The 19993-nt window shown below is 39.2% G+C and overlaps 1 protein-coding gene and 1 long non-coding RNA gene across 2 annotated transcripts in view; one reads left to right on the plus strand and one right to left on the minus strand.

The window, feature by feature from the left end:
* Nucleotides 1–2484: 2484 nt before the first annotated feature.
* LOC309487614 (uncharacterized protein) lies at nt 2485–7922 on the minus strand (the record flags this gene model as incomplete). The annotated part of the gene is made up of 3 exons (XM_082155336.1): nt 2485–5963; nt 5997–7327; nt 7676–7922. 2 exons carry the CDS (start codon nt 7920–7922, stop codon nt 6129–6131), a joined length of 1446 nt encoding a protein of 481 aa, XP_082011462.1. The 3' UTR covers nt 2485–5963; nt 5997–6128.
* A 9498-nt stretch (nt 7923–17420) lies between these two features.
* LOC309488539 overlaps nt 17421–19993 on the plus strand; it is a 42705-nt gene continuing 40132 nt past the window's right edge. The window contains exon 1 of the long non-coding RNA XR_014202157.1: nt 17421–18760. This is a non-coding gene — a long non-coding RNA (uncharacterized lncRNA). The remainder of the gene's footprint in view (nt 18761–19993) is intronic.

The raw sequence follows: 19993 nt of genomic DNA on the forward strand, positions 1-19993 counted from the left end.
TGCTTCTCCTGTATTTGATGTGCACGATGCTTCCTTTTATTGGGCCGTTTAGTAAAGCGATGCTTTTCTGATCATAGACATCATGCTCAGTACCGCCGCTCCCTAAACGCAGATTACGTAGTGCACGAACTCCCCAGGGGGGCACCATTTCTGTTGCTCAAAAAAACCCCATTAATTCTATATTAATATTAACATACTGTAAATATAAACATAAAAAATAAATAAAAATAAATGCATTTTACGTTGAACGCAGTAAGCACACGCCATTGTTGGCTGCCAAGTTGTGACAACTATGCCCGGGAAAAGATAACAGCTGTCTGGCGCTGAGAAGCAAAAAAAACGAAACAAAAAAAACCCCCAGATGAATCCCGTGCATCACTTTGCACACAGAAAATGACGCTAACATGACCATATTGATTGATTCTAAGATATTTAGTTTGTTACAAACAATGTGCAATCTGTAAAACAAAGACCTCAAAATTAAAGTTGAAATGTTATACAAGTTTTGGAGATGTAAACTTTTGTTCTTAAGTTCTTCTGTGAGTGTGGGTTCACTCGCTGTTTTTTCTCTTAATGTTAGAGGTATGAGAAACTTAGTTAAAAGAAAAGCAATCTTTTTGTTTTGTCGAAAATATTTCTGTGATTTTTATTTCATCCAAGAGACACATGCATCTGAATCAGACTTTTAGTTTTGGAAGAGTCAGTGGGGAAACGATATGAGGATGTCGTTTGGTAGCAATCATTCCACAGGTGTTGTAATTTTGAAAGGTAAATTTTGAGGAACATTTTTTCAAAGTTATTCACATTCCTTGGGAAGATGGGTTATTTTGTCAAATTCAACCAGCAATATTTTGTGTTAGGGAATATATATGCAACAAACAGTGTTGTAAAGAACAAAAGTTTACTACAAGACTTTGAAGAAAAAATCAGAAACATCTTGGATAGTTTTCCTGATGCTTAACTAATTCTTGGAGGGGATTATAATTCTATCTAATACCTGGACTGTATTCCTCCTCCTGGAAATAGTTTAAATAATTTCAGTGAATTTCATAATTTGTGTTTGGGATTGGATTAATTGATATTTGGAGGATCCGAAACCCAAACAAGAATTTACATGGTGTTCTGTTGACAGAAGTAAACAGTCTAGGAAAGACTTTTGGCTCAGTGTACTAGAAAATCAAGTACACCATGTTACTGTGGAAACGTCTGTCCTTACTGACCATAAAGTCATTTACGTAGTTATTGACTTATCTGGAAATATTGATAATTATGTAAGAACACGAACACACTGGAAATTAAATAAGGCAATATTAGAAGATGACTTGTTTATTAAAAAGGAAGTAAAAAATATTATTTTAAGTTGCTGGAACAATGCAAGTTCAAATAAATATGGTAGCAATTGGGAGTACATGAAGTATCTTATAAGAAAACAAGCCATTGTTACAGGAAAAATAATAGCACAGGCTAAAAGGACTAGAGAGGAACAAGTAATAAAAGACATAATTAATTTGACAAGTAGGGGAGACCGGGGACAGTTGCAACAGGGGATGGTTGCAACATGTCATTTTTCTCCAATCAGAAATAAGCTAGAGTGATGACACTCATACTGCACATGCACAGTTAGACCCTCCACCCACCAAGAAGACAGTAGACATATTCAACATCTGCTGCTGCATTTATTGAACAAAACTTGTTTTGGAGGTAAGAAAGTAAATTTTTTCATGAGATATATTTTTGTCATACTGTCCTGAAATTTTGTATGAATTAATCAAAACTTACTTTGTTTGAATTATTGTTTTGTTGACTTCTAAGTGACATGGTTAGCATGTGTCAAAGTCAGTGTGTCTAGCAGGCATATGATGTTCTGTCATGGCTGATAGGGTCGGGGACGGATGCAACATGTTATAAATTGCATGTTTAATAAAAGTTTGTTGCATTGCAAATTGTTAAATTCTTCCTGTCTGACACTGAAATATGTAGAGATTGAATAGCATCTGTAACACCTGCACACTGAATATATGTAGGCCTATGTTCTACACATAAACAAACAAAACTCAATAACTGTTATTTGATAAATATGCCTAAATAAATAAATAATAGGCTACAATAATATTATTGAAATAAATAATACTATAATATTATAGTAGGCCTAAAACAGTTAATATTTTCAGAATTCTTTGCTCATTGAGACAAAAAGCTTAAGTTAATTAATGAAATTTAAGGTATTTTTAACATGTTGCAACCGTCCCTGGGTTGTGTTGCAACCGTCCCCTGGGTCGGGGTCAGTTGCAACATCTGACTTCTTCCTTTCAAATAAATACTGTGAACGATATGTCATATATAATCATCTTTAAATGGTATGGGTAATTAGCAGACAGATGCAAGTTTAATATATACAAATTTGGTTGGTCTAGTCCAAATAGTCTCTGAGTAATTGAGAGAAATGCAAAAAGTGTTGCAACTGTCCCCGGTCTCCCCTAATAATGTGTAGCCGCACTGGGTAGTACATTAACATTATCTCAAATGATCTATAGGGAATTTTAATAATTAACCATGAACATGATTAATATATTGCATATTACAGTTACATTCAATTATCGAAGTTGAAAATAGATCCGATTGTATATATGAATAATCAATTACAACGAATTATAATTCCTCATTCATATATCAATGGTCTTAATTCAGATCGATTTATGTGAGATAACCCTAAATGGAAATTAACATAATTATCAAACAGTTGTTTGTCCAGCAAAACGGCCGTAAGATTAACTTATCAACTTCTCGATAAAGTTATCACTTCTTATAATTTCAGGAAGAATAGTTTCTGGCCATTGAAACAACTCTCCTGTCCTTATAAAATTTAGGTTACTGAAATCGTAACAAGATAAAGCATGTAGCTTAAGATCGAAACATCTCATTGACTTGGTTATATGAGCATTTAAAACAGAGACAATCAGGAATATATGGAATTTAATAGTTGAACTAATGAATTCATAACTACGATTCACACAGAGTAAATATGCGCATAACAAAACAAACAGTAAAACAATATAAGACAAACGGATAACAGATGAGAGAGAGAGAGGTTGAAAGAGTGAGTGAGGATGAGAATGAGAATCTGCGATCCGAGAGAGATCACGGAATGGCAAAAAACTCACAGACAGTGTAACCTTTTGAGAGAGACAACAAGAAATCCCATCAATCAAATCAAAACTCAATACTTGCGTATGGTTCTCTTTGTATTTGCTGAGGAAAGAAAGCGTGTCGTTCTTTTCGGAGCTGGCGTGTCTCTCGTGTCTTCCGGGCGAGCGCGGTCGCGGGAAGATTTAAAGGTTCACCGAACGTGACGTTCCCAAATAAATAATTCAGAGTTCATCTCCCTCGTGGAGGGAGAGGCGAATATGAAAATAAAACGTAGTAAAGTAAAGAAAAGAAAACGGAGATGAGAGAAATTCTCTCAGACGAAGCGCTCGTGCGTGCTTCCTTAAGGAAGCTGAGCGCGGTCGCGGGAATTTCAAAAGAGTCTTTTTCTTTGAGTTGAAGTTGCCGGCTACGTTCGCTTCACTGAACGTAGGGAGAGTCCGAAGACGAAAATAAAGAAAAGACTTAAAGAAAAAGAAAAGAGAAACGGAGAACGCTCCCTAAACGGGAGCCATGGATCTTCTCACTGACGAAGTGGGTTCGTAAAAGTGCCCTGAGAACTTTCTGTGTCAGTCTTCTTATGGAGCGACTTGGTTCACGCCTCTGTTCGCGCGAACAACCAATGAACGTCCAAAGATCTGAAGCGGGAAAAAGTTCCTTTGTCTCTGGGAGACACCCACTCGAGTGAGTTATGGTGTTGTCAAAATTCAGCAATTATATTCCAGCAAGATGGTAATTACAGAATAATACATTTTACTGTAATTTCATATGTATGAGTGGTTCCATCAAAGCAAGACGGTCAAACAGATACCAAGAAAGGCAGGTAAAAGTAGAAGAAACATAAAGTTACATTCATATGCCGAATTACAAGCATTTTAAAGTTTGATTAACACACAATAAAATTGTCAGTACTTCCAGTATGGCATGTGAAGACATCTAAGCACAAAAGGAATACATTTAAAACATTTAGAGGTACTTTTCTCTGAAAAGTTCCATGGATGGTGTTTGTGTGTGTGTGTGATAATGTGTGTGTGTTGGAATGTTGGCTGCGTTGCGCTTCCCATTATCTCTCTTTGCAGAGGAACTGGATGAGCTGCTGAAGCTTGGAGGTCATAAATGACCTTTATGACCTGGATGAGATCGGGTTACGGGATGCGATTCCACTGGAAGAAACATTCTTCAAAAATACATTTCAGAGCCAAACACTAGAAGATCATAACAATATGATCAAAACAAAACTAATCAACATACAAGTCTGAGTTACATACAAAGGATGTGTGTGTCTATGTGTGGTGAGATTTGAGTCAGGGGATTGGGTCGATTTGCTCGACAGCGCTCGGCTTTGTTATAAATGTGTCATGTGCCACGAGAGAACCAGCCAGACCGGCGCCCAGGCTGGTCAAACTGCCCCCAGGGGGTCGTAAGCCGAATGTCCTTTGTTTACTCAAGAAGAAACGGAGCTGTGTTTGCAAATCAGGATTCGCTAATTCAGAACATCTGGCCGGATGCCAAGTCAGTGTCGATACAAATGTAATGAATCAGCAGGACAAACTCAGGTTATTTGAATTACAGTTACAGTTCGACGAGATGTGTGAATATAAAGCCAATGGGGCATTTGTAAGGTCTAGAGGGAAATGGCTTGAAGAAGGGGAGAACAACTCCAGATATTTTTTTTTTAACTTAGAAAAAAGAAACACTGAGCTGAATTCTGTATTAAAACTAAATATAAATGGGGAGGTGTCTGAAGATTCTGTAAAAATGTCTAATTATATATCATCATTTTATCGGACGTTATATAGCAAAGAGGATGATGACAATACAAGACATCATAGATAGCCATCATAGACAACCCTAGATAGCATTAAAGCCAAATGTATACATGCGGATTGTATGATGTTGTGCGACAAAGATATTTCTATAGAAGAAGTTAGATTTGGGATCAGTAAATTAAAAGATAATAAATATCCCGGTAAGGATGGTTTGGTTAGCGAATTTTACAAGGAATTTCAAGAACAATTATCTAAATTTTTATTATGTGAGTTTAATGAAGCTATAGAACGTGGCGAGTTACCTCCATCGTTACGTCAGGGATTGATTAGTTTGATACCAAAAGCTAATAAGGACACTACCCTTATCGACAATTGGAGACCAATTACATTACTTAATAACGATATTAAGGTGTTTGCTATTATTTTTCCAGAAAGATTAAAAAAATGCTGTCAATTAGCAGATGATACAACAATATTTGTTTGAGATTCATTAGAAATTAAAAGTGTGATTGATTGTTTGAATAAGTTTTCATTAGTCTCAGGGTTAAAATTTAATTTAAACAAATGTGAGTTGTTCCTGTCACATTCACCATCTGTCATCGTCCTGTCTTCGTCTTCACTACAGTTCCCAGAATCATCCTTGTTTCCACACCTGAACTCACTCCCTTCATTACCCACCTGTTCGTTATCATCATCATCTGCATCACCTGTCTTGTGTTCATCTGTCTGTGTATTTAAGTTCCTTCTGTTCACTCCTCACTTGTCGGTCAATGTTTGTTTAATGTTAGGTTATCCTTGTTCTGAGCGCTCGCTCCCTGTTCCTTGTATTTGTGATAATTGAGAATTAAAACTTTTGTTTCTTCATCCTCGAGTTCGCCTCCTACTTCATCCACCCAGAAGCCTGACAGATTGACCGACCAGGTTATAGATGATCACCTCAAATTCATCCTCGTGGCTCAGGAGAACCACGACATCCTGAGCTTCGCCAAGAAGTTTTTTCAGCTCGCCCTCACAAGCTCGTTGGAGGACGAAACCCTCAGCACACTATTCCTGATCGGGGCCACTTTCCATCGTCCCCTCAACCTCCCAGACACCACTGGACTATCCTGGAAAGAGACTGTAATCCGGTGTCTGGAGAGTGTTGCGCCCCGGTCAGGAATGTCACGCAACCCAGCACTTCACGCCAGTCCAGCCGAGCCTGCACTTCACGCCAGTCTAGCCGAGCCTGCACTTCACGCCAGTCCAGCCGAGCCCGCACTTCACGTCAGAGCTGCCGAGACCAAGGCAGTATGCGTCGTGCCCGCCGCCCCTGAGACTGTGAGCGTCCTCTTCACCGCTGGTCCCGTCCAGCACAGAGCCCTCTTCGCCGCTGGTCCCGTCCAGCCCAGAGCCCTCTTCGCCGCTGGTCCCGTCCAGCTCAGAGCCCTCTTCTCCGCTGGTCCCGCCCAGCTCAGAGCCCTCTTCGCCGCTGGTCCCGCCCAGCTCAGAGCCCTCTTCGCCGCTGGTCCCGCCCAGCTCAGAGCCCTCTTCGCCGCTGGTCCCGCCCAGCTCAGAGCCCTCTTCGCCGCTGGTCCCGCCCAGCTCAGAGCCCTCTTCGCCGCTGGTCCCGCCCAGCTCAGAGCCCTCTTCGCCGCTGGTCCCGCCCAGCTCAGAGCCCTCTTCGCCGCTGGTCCCGCCCAGCTCAGAGCCCTCTTCGCCGCTGGTCCCGCCCAGCTCAGAGCCCTCTTCGCCGCTGGTCCCGCCCAGCTCAGAGCCCTCTTCGCCGCTGGTCCCGCCCAGCTCAGAGCCCTCTTCGCCGCTGGTCCCGCCCAGCTCAGAGCCCTCTTCGCCGCTGGTCCCGCCCAGCTCAGAGCCCTCTTCGCCGCTGGTCCCGCCCAGCTCAGAGCCCTCTTCGCCGCTGGTCCCGCCCAGCTCAGAGCCCTCTTCGCCGCTGGTCCCGCCCAGCTCAGAGCCCTCTTCGCCGCTGGTCCCGCCCAGCTCAGAGCCCTCTTCGCCGCTGGTCCCGCCCAGCTCAGAGCCCTCTTCGCCGCTGGTCCCGCCCAGCTCAGAGCCCTCTTCGCCGCTGGTCCCGCCCAGCTCAGAGCCCTCTTCGCCGCTGGTCCCGCCCAGCACAGAGCCCTCACCGCTGGATCTGCCCAGCACAGAGCCCTCACCGCTGGATCTGCCCAGCACAGAGCCCTCACCGCTGGATCTGCCCAGCACAGAGCCCTCACCGCTGGATCTGCCCAGCACAGAGCCCTCACCGCTGGATCTGCCCAGCACAGAGCCCTCACCGCTGGATCTGCCCAGCACAGAGCCCTCACCGCTGGATCTGCCCAGCACAGAGCCCTCACCGCTGGATCTGCCCAGCACAGAGCCCTCACCGCTGGATCTGCCCAGCACCGAGCCCTCATCGCTGCCCAGCACCGAGCCCTCTTCACGGTCCCCATCAGCCCGGTCAGTTTTTAATCATCCCTCTCTGGTACCCAGGACTTTCCCCAAGTATTTTTTTGGGGGTGGCCAAAGGGCTCCGTCCTGGCCACTCGAGGGGCCACGGTCACCCGAAGGGTCTTCTCCGCCGTGGCCACCTGAAGGGTCCTCACCGCCGTGGCCACCTGAAGGGGCTTCTCCGCCATGGCCACCCGAAGGGTCTTCTCCGCCGTGGCCACCTGAAGGGGCTTCTCCGCCATGGCCACCCGAAGGGTCTTCTCCGCCATGGCCACCTGAAGGGTCTGCACCGCCATGGCCACCCGAAGGGTCTGCACCGCCATGGTCATGGTCACCTGTAGGGTCCTCACCGCCATGGTACCCTGCTCTGCCTGCACCTCCTTGGTCCCCTGTTCTGTCTGCACTGTCTTGATCACCTCCTCCTCTGTCTGTCCTGCCACCATCCTGGAGTCCGTACTTCTGAACCTGTTCCACCTTCCCGTCACGGACTCCAGGATGCCCACCCCCCCTCCCGTATGCTGCCTTCAGCGCGGGACGCGCCTTGCGGGAGGGGGGAGTAATGTCACATTCACCATCTGTCATCGTCCTGTCTTCGTCTTCACTACAGTTCCCAGAATCCTCCTTGTTTCCACACCTGAACTCACTCCCTGCATTACCCACCTGTTCGTTATCATCATCCTCTGCATCACCTGTCTTGTGTTCATCTGTCTGTGTATTTAAGTTCCTTCTGTTCACTCCTCACTTGTCGGTCAATGTTTGTTTAATGTTAGGTTATCCTTGTTCTGAGCGCTCGCTCCCTGTTCCTTGTATTTGTGATAATTGAGAATTAAAACTTTTGTTTCTTCATCCTCGAGTTCGCCTCCTACTTCATCCACCCAGAAGCCTGACAGTTCCCTCTAAAAAAAATAGTGAACTTCTTGATATTAATGGCATCCCTGTAAAGAATGTTATTATCTATTTAGGAATCAAAATATGTAAAGATGAAAAGGAAAGGGTTCAGCTTAATTTTCAATCTGTAGTTCAAAAAGTTCAAAATAGATTGAATTTATGGTTAATGCGATACTTGTCAATTAATGGTAGAATTATTTTATCAAAAACTGAATGTTTATCTCTTCTGCTCTATCCTGCTATTTCACTAGAAGTCCCAAATAACATCATTAAAGAAGTCGATAAAAATCGTTTTAATTTCATTTGGAGAAACAAGATCTCATTACATTAAAAAAGGTACCTTAACTAATTTGGTTGGTAATGGAGGTTTAAATGTGCTTGACTTCAGCACTTCAAATACAATAAAAAAAAAAAATTGATGTCTCAAGCATTACTTTCAATACAAAAATAAAATTTGGTATTTAATTCCTAATCTAATTTTTGAAAAGATGGGTGGGGTTGCTTTTCTGTTGCAATGCAACTTTGAAATCAGTAAGATTCCTGTTAGATTACCGGTAAGTCATTTCCACAGGCAGGTGCTACTCTCGTAGATGCTTATCTATAAACATAATTTTTCTCCAAACAAATGTATAATTTGGAGTAACAGGTATATAACGTTTAAGCATAAAACTTTGTCTTTTCAAAAATGGGTTGATAATGGCATCATATTTGTTAAACAGTTATTTAATGAAAATGGGCACCTGTATACCTATGTAGAATTTCTTCAAAGGTATAATATTCCAATAATCCCAAAAGAATATTGTATAGTGTTCGATGCTATACCATCCGGTTTAAAATGTCTGTTTAAAGGAAATGTGTCTCAGACCTGATGTTGCAATTAAAGGAGTTACTATTACTTATAGAAGATGGAATAATTACTTTATTAGAAAGTTACTAACTGAATACAGCCCAATATCTTCTAAAACATACTGGCATTCTAAAGTTGAGTGCATTGACTGGAAATATATGCATGGTTGCTGCCAAAAAAAAAAAAATTGCATAACAAATAAGGTGAGAGAAGTACATTTTAAAATACTTCATCTGGTGTACGCAGTTAAAACTCTTTTTCTTATAGGTTTCGCACTGATGTAGATGTTAAATGTGATTTCTGTGGCACTGAAAAAGAAAATGTTGTCCACTTATTAGGGGTTCAAGCATGAAATGCTGAAACCCTATTGTAATTGTAAGGATTTGTAAAACGCATCGTGCAGGACAAACCGTAAGGCCTAGAGACGTGAAACCTGGCCAGATGGTAGGCCTCAATTTGGGGACAACCTATCAGAGTATGACCCCGATTGGCCCATAGGTGGCGCTACAGCAACCAAAAGTTCAAAATTGCTCATAACTCTTAGACCGTTTGTCCCAGGATCAAGTGTCTTATATCGTTGGAATCCTTGGCTCAAGGTGGACAAAATGGCTATCTCCGATTTGCTCGCTCTTCAGGCGCCAATTCGAGTAAATTGCATTTTTTTGAAAAACCTATTTTTTGCGAACTTCTCCTAGGTTTTTGGCCTGATCGGAACCAAACCACTGCAAGAATATTCTCTGGAGTCTAACAATCAATAATCATCCAAACAATTCAAAATTTCAATTAACGGTCGATAAGGGGAACCAAAATATTTGATGGCACCAGGGCCACTTTTACTAAAACGGTTATAAATTGTGAACGGAAAGATATTTTTTTGCTAAACTTGGGGTACATCTTCCTGAGCTCAATCTGAGATCACTTGAAAAAAATCGCAACAATTGGCCATTTGGTGGCACTATAAAACGGTTATAACTTGTGAACGGAAAGAGATATTTTCGCAAAACTTGGGACACATGTTCATGAGCTCATTCTGAGGTCATGTGAAAAAAAATCATGACAATTGTCCACTTGGTGGCACTATAAAATGGTTATAACTTGTGAGCGGAAAGAGATATTTTCGCTAAACTTAGGACACATGTTCATAAGCTCAATCTGAGTTGACATGAAAAAAATCGTGACAATTGGCCAATCATCATGAAAATAGCTATAAGCGCACCCAACTGTTAGTCTACTGAAAATTGGCACGCAGTGTCTTTGTCCAGGGTGCCATGATAGTCTATGAGAACATTGGTGTATCTCAAAAAACTTGAAATTTGGAAATTTGAAAACATAGGTAAATAGCTAAACAATAACGCCAAAATGTTAAAATTATGATAGGAACTGACAAAAAAATGAATTAAATCCAATCAATTTCACCCATTGATCATTTTGATGCTCTCACATGTTTGAAACGAACAATGATGGATTGTGATGAAATTTGTTTTGAATTGGGACTGGCGAATCCCCGTCCATACTGTCAATGACCATTCGCAAAGACCCGCCCACTTTAATTACTGTTGCTATGTCTGACAAGCGACGCCACTCTCACACCACACCAAGTTCTCACGCAGTGAAAAATACATTGCGGATCAGAGAGGAGACTGCGCGCTGACAGACAAGTACTTTTGATATGAAACAAATGGCGCTTTTCCACTACACAGTGTAACACAGTTACAGTTTTTCCACTGTGTAAAAGTTGTACCTGTACCTGCTTCCAGGTACTTTTTTTCGTACCACCTCCGGCGAGGTTCTAAGCGAGCTGGGGCGAGCTGAGGCGATACTAAAATGTGACGTGAAAACACGGCAGACTGCTGACTGGTCAGAGAGAATCGTCACTATTCACTGCGTCATCATTGCACGCGCCAGACAGAGTATCCTGAATAAAAAACAGCAAAAACAAAAACATCCAAAAACAGCATACACTCGATTTCCTCCATTGTCCTGTGTGTGTGGCAGCGGATGTATCTCGCGTAGAAGATTAAGTCACAGCAGTTTCCTGCGGCGTCGCTATGACGACCAGGTACTATTGTGGAGGTACTATCTGCAATGGAAAACGGAGCGAAAAGCGAGCCGAGTCGAGTCGAGTTGAGTTGAGCTGGTACTGGTAATGGAAAAGCGGCAAAAGTCTCACCTTTCAAATGTAGTCATTTTTTAGAGACATTTAACAATAAATACTGTTAATGTGTCTGACAGATCGCTGTAGACTCGAGGCTCAGTTAAAGCTGCTCGTGAACCAATCATCTCTTCCTTCTAGTTAATTTATAGCATTAAAATAAACATGAATGAACATAAAAGGAATGTTGTTTTAAAGTGCTAAGACGTCAGTACACTTTGTTTTTCAAATTTAAATCCTCCAATGTTAATCTACTAACTCTCCTGACTGCTTTGTGAGACAAAATGGCGGATTATGATTAGTCAGATCGCCTGTCAATCAAACTCCCTGCAAAGGGTCAATTGAGAATGCCCGTGCGCACAATCCTGATCTAATCGACAACTTTGCACTTGCACATAGGAAAGCCCGGAAAATCCCGCTATAATGTAAGAGAGCATCTTTTTTATGTATTTGGACCTAGGCCTAACAATGTGTTATGGTGCGCTGTCACCAGTGTTTATTTTTTTTTATTTTTTTTGGTGAGCGTAGGCTCCTCCTGATTTTGTTAGTCATCTCATCTCTTATATGCTGTGTATGATCATATCCTGCCCTATTCATGGTAGCTTACTCGCGGACATTGCGTCATCAATGTCATCAATTGCGTCATCAAGGGGCCCGCCTTGATAATCCTACTTAAGGGCCCGGTGTTGGCTCGTTACGCCACTGAATATAATTGTCTAAACTCCTTATCAAAATTAGATATTTACAACAAATTTGACACATATACATGGGCACACTTTGAGTACTACTAATAAAAGTGGTGGAGATCAGGCAAGACTGTAAGAAGACTCAGGCAAAAAGGTGCTATAACTGTCAAAAAGCTTTGAAAACCATATATTTCCTATTATATGTTTAATGGCCTGTATTGGCTGTAAATGGTCTTTTCCATCATATATGTCAGTGGTTAAATGCTTGCTAAATAAAACTTAATAACTTTTGATGCTTTTGTTCTTAAAGGCCTTAAAGGCCTTAACTGCTTGAACCCCGATAAATGCTGCTTGCAGCTTTAATTTTTAATTGCATTTACAGCAAAATATTTTGTGTAAATTTGAAATGTTTTCTTTGTAAATGCTTAGGGATGAAAGTTTATTTTTCTGAAAAATATGTTTATTTTATTTTAATAGACAAAGATTGCCACCAAATGTGGCATTTATTGTTAATCTCTGTTTAATTATGGGAAAATACCATATTCATAAGCAAAAATAGACTAAAGAAAAACCCAACTTGTTATTTCAGATAGAAATGAAGAATTATATTGAGTTATTACTTGGGTTGAAAAATAGTAAAGCAAAACGTACTAGGTCTTTATGTGAAGCTTTTATGCTATTTATATGATGATCTCATACTTGTTCCTTTTCTTTTATAATATATTCTTTATATCTATTGAATATTGTCTGTATTATTTTTGTATAATATCTATTATTTGTATGTGACTGGCGTTTAAAAAAAAAAGAAAAAAAAAAGAAGAGCGCGAATAAAAGTGAATGGACAGGCCAGGTTTTTTTCTGTGTGAACGTTCTTTCAAGATGGATTTCCCTAATTGATGGCGAGCCTCTCACTTCGACTCTGAAAGGATCACGAACTTAGAAGAAAGGACAATTTTACGTTCTATTATTTCTCCTCAGATAAGTAAGAGAGACTGATTTTTATTTTATTTTAAATGATGGGACTGAAACATCTCAAGAGCACAATTGGGAAAGTTTAAGACTGATAAATTTTCCAATAGATATATTCCATTTGAACTTGAAGAACTGATTTCAGTGGGTTATATGTAATACTACTGGTGATTGTTTTGTTTTTTTCTCAAATTTTTTGTTCACTTGAATACATTGATTGTAATTATGATTACTGATAAATGAAAAGTCATTTAGAGGGTGCACTCAGACCGTGTGTATATATATATATATATATATATATATATATATATAGTTTATTGTATTTTTCTGTTATTTTTTATTGTTATTCTTTGGTTTTGTGATTGAAGTAAAAAGAAAATACTAAAGAGAAAAAAAAATCACTAAATACTCAAAGTAAAGTCACCTTTTATGGTTTAACTTACCTTCTGTCTCTGCCTGTTTCTCAGCATCACCGCCACCTCCTTTTCCGTATCGTTCAGTCTTCTGATTTTATTTCTCTGGTCCATTAGTAAGCGAGTTAATACCCACTACAATCTGTGGCGAGACAGCCAGGAGGTGGCGCTGTTGCGGAGTATTAACAATTGTGATCTAAACGATTTTCATCTAACTTTGCATCTAACTTTGCATCTTTTGACCCTTAACAAACAAGAATGGATATCGTTGAGGCAGAGGGTATTAAAATTCCAAACTCTGTGATTGTTAGTGGTTTTACAAAAAGCGAGAGTGATGGTGAATTAATCTATATGGGGAGGCTGCAGACTTGGAGCCGGTAGATATACGCCCCAGGCAGTTTTACGCCCCAGCAGTTTTACGCCCCTGCTGTTCCAGATGCGTCCAGTAGGGGATATACTGCGAAATAACACCATTAAATCTGCACTATGGATTAAAATATCTGTAGATATTCAGTTGGGCTTCACTCTCTTCACTCAGCCTACAGAAGACTATTTGTTTTTGTGAATTAAAAAATTAATAATACACATAGTTGAATCAGATGACAAGTTATGATATATGACCTACTGTAGAATAGTTCATTGAATATAGGATATATTTTTATAATATAGAATATTTTTATATACAGGAGACAGAGTGAAATATGTTGTTGTGAATTTATATAAAGTTACATTTAGATATTAACCATATTTAGCCTATTAGACATACAGCACCGTGTAATCGTATGGATCCTCGATGAAATATCTACTGTATTCACTATTAGGTAGTCATCATACAGCTACAAAACAGTGTCCTACATAGCATTTTATGAAGACAAACACAATGTATCCCTTTTCTAAAATTCCAAGGGCCATTTTGAAGAAATAGACAATATTGTTGTTCACAAAAACATTATTTATCAACACCATTTATGAATTATGATGACTCGTGTAGATGACTTCCCTATGGCTTGCCACTCTTCTTTAACTGTTTTTCTATCCTCCTGTCAAAGTGTTTCTGCTCACTGATTTAAAAAAAAAATAACATAAAAAAAAAGGACATCCATGGTGAATTAGATTTTTTCAAATTCACACGCAGCAGGACTCACTGTTACATTTTTTATAAAATTCCTGAATACTTCATTTTTTATCACAGTTGCTTTGGTACATTTCTCAGATCACTACTGAAATTCTCATAACTACTTTTGAACAAATTGCCAATGCTTTGGTAAATTCATGCATCTGATTATGAATTGCCTTGCTGCTTCCTAATTTATCAATTCATTATTTCCTTCATTAATGAAATTCTAAATACACCTCTGCAATTCATCAATTCAGGACACATTTACAAAATAAAGTCTAATAAAAATGTATTGAAAACATGCTTGACAGTTTATAGTCAACCATTTTGCATTTAATGACTTATGCAAGGAACTAATGCCTATGTTTTGAGAAGTATGACAATTCAACAGAGAAATAGTATAATAGGCCTATATTTTGATCAACATGACATAAAGAGTTGATAATGTAGGAAACAGCAGACAGTTGTACATTATCAATTGCATGAATGTACTGAAGCATTTGCAATTTGTATAAAATAATGAGAAATTGCCTTTATGATGTGCACCAGTGACAAGATGATGTGATTTCAGTTGTGATCTGAGAAATGCATCAAAGCAAATAAGATAAACTATAAGACTTATTGGAGACCCTGCAGAATCACTGTAGACCCCCTAAGAGTCACAGACCACATAAAATAAAGTTAAGAGAACACAAACTGCCTTTTTAATTTGAGTTTCATATCTGTGGGTATTTCATTAAAAAATAAAAAAATAAAAAACATTAAAAAATGTAAAAAGGACATCCATGGTGAATTTGATCTTGTCACAGTGTGTGTGTGCTGCCCAGAATTTATGTCAGGTGAGTGTGGATTGCATCAATTTGCTCCTGATTTTCAAAGTACAACGGCACAGGCACTTGTTGGTGGAACACTTTTGGAAAAAGTGTCAAGACACTTTGATTTCTTTTGGCCACTGATGATGAACTGTGCAGAGAAAATTGAAAATGACATTAAAAACATGTCCATGTATGTAATGTAAGTCCTCTGTAAGTCATTTATTTACTAGAGAAGCTATTGGTTTGGAATGCAGTTAAAAAAAGATATGGGTGTTTATTATAGTTTATACAAGTTGAGAGAGAGAGAGAGAGAGAGAGAGAGAGAGAGAGAGAGAGAGAGAGAGAGAGAGAGAGAGAGAGAGATCAGTAGTCCAGATCAGTAAGCTATTTTAAGAAAAATTTATATTTAGATATAAATTAGATAGTTAGATCATCTCATTTATAAGAAACAACTCAAACAGAAAGGAGTAAACATAGAGGAAGAAGAGGCCATCTCACACAAGATAAAGACAAGCAACAAAAGAAAATGCAAAAGAAAATTTATTTTTAAAGTGACTAGGGCAGCTAAACTTACACGTGGTTAGCTAAGTTTAAGCAAGACAGAACATCAACCTGACCGTCCAGAACTTTTTGCTCTATCAAGCTAATCGTTTATAAATAATAAATGTTTCTTCATGGCTAAACAACAATAACTTTAGCAGATTATTTAATATAGGCTACCTCAATTCGTGTCGCTGTACAGCCTCCCCCTACTGGACGCATCAGGAACAGCAGGGGCGTAAAACTGCTGGGGCGTAAAACTGCCTGGGGCGTATATCTACCGGGCTCCAGGTCTGCAGCCTCCCCCTACTCGAATTAATTGACATCCTGAAAAGGTATGGTTCTTTTGCCAGAACCATTTTTATCAGTGACAAAGAGTCAGAGATTTACCAGAGCACAATAATTGAATATATCAGTGGTCAAGCCTTGGAATTGCTAGAACCCCAGCTGCTGTATACTCACCAGCTGTCCGGTGATCCAGCCATCACTTATCATGTGAATGCATTGTCTAATGTCTACACACAGCAATTTGGCTGTAGCATCACTAAATCTTACCTTGATGAATAGAAAGAAATGGCTAAATTGAGTGGAACCAATTTTGAAGCAGTGTTGAGCCAGATGCTATCTCATGAGTGAAATGAGTGAAGAACTCAAACCAGCATCCACTGATCTTGAAGCTGTAGATGGAAACCTAAATGAGCAACCATTCCAAGCACTCCCTGGCGAGAGTGTTGGTGCAGCACCTGTTAAGCCAAGCCAAGCCAATCACAGTCACAGCACACGCCTGTTAAATCGATCGGCCCACCTCTATTTACCTCTCAACAAATACTCAATCCACCTGAAGTTCAGAAACGTATTGTTGAACACATTATGAGGAGTGGTGAAGTGGCTGTCCAAGGACCTGTACAATCATGGCTCAGAGTATTCTCCGGAAAATGTCCTAGACCTGGAAATGAGGTTGATTATGATACTTGGCAGTACAGTGTTGAGCTTGTTTTGAAAGATCCTGGCTTATCTGATCTGCATGTGTCCAGGAAGATAGTAGACAGTATTTTGCCACCTGCAGCAGATGTTATAAAACATCTAAGCCCTGAAGCTCCATCCCCTGGATTCGTTCAATTGCTCATGTCTGCCTTGCTGCTGGTTTGCGTCTGTAGGCTCCGTATAGCTTTCCGTTTTGAATCTCTATTTCCTTGTTGTTTATATTGCTATTGCTGATTGATTGCTCCAGTCTGCCTGGTTGCTTCTGCTGCTGTTGCGTTGGTTTGCGTCTGTAAGCTTCGTATATCGTTCTGTTTTGAATCATTATTTACTATCATTCCTTAATGTTTATACTGCTAAATATAACTTACTCAACATCACAAATTAACCTGACATCGCTAGCTTCAATCTAAATCGTTATTGCTAGCACAATACGCTAGTAATTCGCTAGCCTGTTAACCTGTTAAGCTGCAACCCCACTTTTGAAAAATCCCCAGAAATGACATACCCAAACTGAAACAGATACAGTTCAAGAACCCTTTGCACTAAAATCACAAGTATGATCTCATTTGAAAGCTGACAGCTGGCAGCTTATTGTAAATGTAGAATTAATTATTGTCATAATGAATTTTTTTTTTATAAATAGCTTCAAAGTTTTGTAACGTTATTAGACATTTATTTTTATGAAACATCTTCATGAAAATAAAATTGAAGTTGGCACTGTAGCAATCTAGAAATGCACTGCAGCTAAAGCCATATGTCTGACCATGTTATGTTTAAAATTTGAAGATGATAAGTCCAAAACTCTGTATTTAGTGTTAAGTGAACATGCAATTTATTCTCTTATAATGCCTCATATATATAGGCTGACATGATATTATCCACAATTGTAACTTGGTAAGTGTAATATATATGCAATTTATTCTGTATTAACCAATGACTTTCAGGTATAAGCTTATGTATGTTATTAACCAAGTTTATGATTTAGTAAGAAAGAGTGTTGTATAAGAAAGACACTGCAACTGGTTTTGTAAAAGTCTTTATTGAGAATCTGTTTTATTAAGAAGGACACCACAACTTGTGTTATAAAAGTCTTTATTATGAATCTGTTTTATTAAGAAAGACATCACAACTTGTTTTTGTAATAACCTTTTATTGTAGTAATGCATGCAAGAAACGACAATGATGTACTCATAGTAAAACATTTAATCAGTAGATAGAAGTAACACTAAGCAGTAAAAAGCATGTATCTTAGCAAAGTAGAAATGGCAAGCATTACCCGTTTGATGAGGAGCATGATACGCAGGACAAAGGCAGAGGGTCCAGAACAGCAAGCAAAGGAGAACAAAGGAAAGAGCTTTATATATGGAGTTTGCAAGGGGGTTTCCAGAATGGAGGACAGTTCAAGACTTCGGATTGGACAGATTGTCTGTAAAGGACTGAATCTGTGCGGAGGGCGTGTGGACTATAAAAAGTATTGTAAGGAATGTCAAAGTCAGACGCTGGTTCACCAAGGACGGCCTCTCCGGTGTTAGATGCCTTGCCATTGCGCCTCATGAAGATGAAAGCTTGCAAATTATTTGATTTTGATTTACTTTTATTTTTATTTTATATATTAGTACCTTTTATGTAAACTAGTTAACCTGTATTTAATAAAAAATACATCTAATTTAAATTAAGAAGCTCGCCTGCCTTAAGTCTCTGTTTTACAAAAGATTGAGCTGAACTAAACCACGGAGCAGTCTTTCGACTGAATTGTAAGTATGGAAATTTATCTACTTATTGTTTAGAACGAATTCGACTGACTTTACCTAACCTGAGAATAAACAAAATAAGGTAGAAGGTGTCTATATTTAAGACCCGAATAAGGGGTTAAATTAAGCACCATAAAACATTAGTTAAAGGACAAGTTCGGTATTTTACACTTAAAGCCCTGTTTACAGATCGTTTCTGATGAAATAGAACGGTTAAGATTAAAATTTGGACACATGCTGCTGTCCCGAGAATTTTAGGTTTCTTTCGCTTCCCCCCCCCCACCTCCAGAATGGCTGCATATGGGCACTGGAACAATCCTTCCTAAAAACGCATTAAACTTTCGTTTACAAAGATGTGAAACTCAACACCTGGATGAATATAGCCTCTGCCCTTAAAGAGCTTCTTTGAATACTCTACAGTCAATATGAGTTTGCTGCCAGTGTTTGTTAAGTGTGTTGTGTTCTGTGTGCATGTGTTTTTTATTTTACTTTATTTTAATTTTATTTCTATTCTCATCTGAATGCTCTCTCTGTATGATATGTGTTGTTTATTGATTGAAAATAAAAAATCATAATCACAAAAAAAAAAAAAAAAAAGACGTGAAACTCACAGAGTGGTCAGGGGTGTTCACTGATATGCTCACACAAAAATCGCTGCAAAAGATGCTTTCCAACAGGTTTTATCGTAGTTTTTGTCCAACTCCATTGACTTGAATTGGATGTCCATTGACTTGTATTGGATGTGCTGTGAGGTACGCTATTACTCCGCCACCAACTGGGCTGGAGTGTCTATTATTCAAGCTCTCAACGAATGGTAAAACACCTGTTTGAAAGCATCTTTTGCAGCGATTTTTGTGTGAGCATATCAGTGAACACCCCTGACCACTCAGTGAGTTTCACGTCTTTGTAAACGAAAGTTTAATGCGTTTTTAGGAAGGAAGCGAAAGAAACCTAAAATTCTCGGGACGGCAGCATGTGTCCAAATTTTTATCTTAACCGTTCTATTTCATCAGAAACGATCTGTAAACAGGGCTTTAAGTGTAAAATACCGAACTTGTCCTTTAGTTAAATATTTTTCAAGATCATGTCATATGACTTTATTTTGGAGACTGTCCTCCTACAAAAAACGACCATCAAGGTCGTATGTGCAAGCAGCTTATTACGACCTATACTTACGTTTTAAAGTTAACCGCCCTCTAGCGCTCCTTTTAATAATGACGGTGTCGTGTGTAATGAAATGGCGTTTACCGTCATTACCAATCAAAATAGTATTTGTTTTATTATTGCATTTACTTGAGATTAATACAGAAAACTGAGATGTGTAGGCCTAAATTTATTTAGGCTATATATTTTTTATGTATTTGATGTGCTTTTCTTCTTCAAAAAAACGTATTGGAAAGTAAAGAACCACATCAAAATAATTAAACTATTATCCTTTTTTTTTTTAAATAACTTAAGATAAACCTTTTGTAACAACAAAGTAAAAAAAAA

Source organism: Leuciscus leuciscus, assembly GCF_965113295.1.
Source record: "Leuciscus leuciscus genome assembly, chromosome: 23".
Taxonomy (NCBI): domain Eukaryota; kingdom Metazoa; phylum Chordata; class Actinopteri; order Cypriniformes; family Leuciscidae; genus Leuciscus; species Leuciscus leuciscus.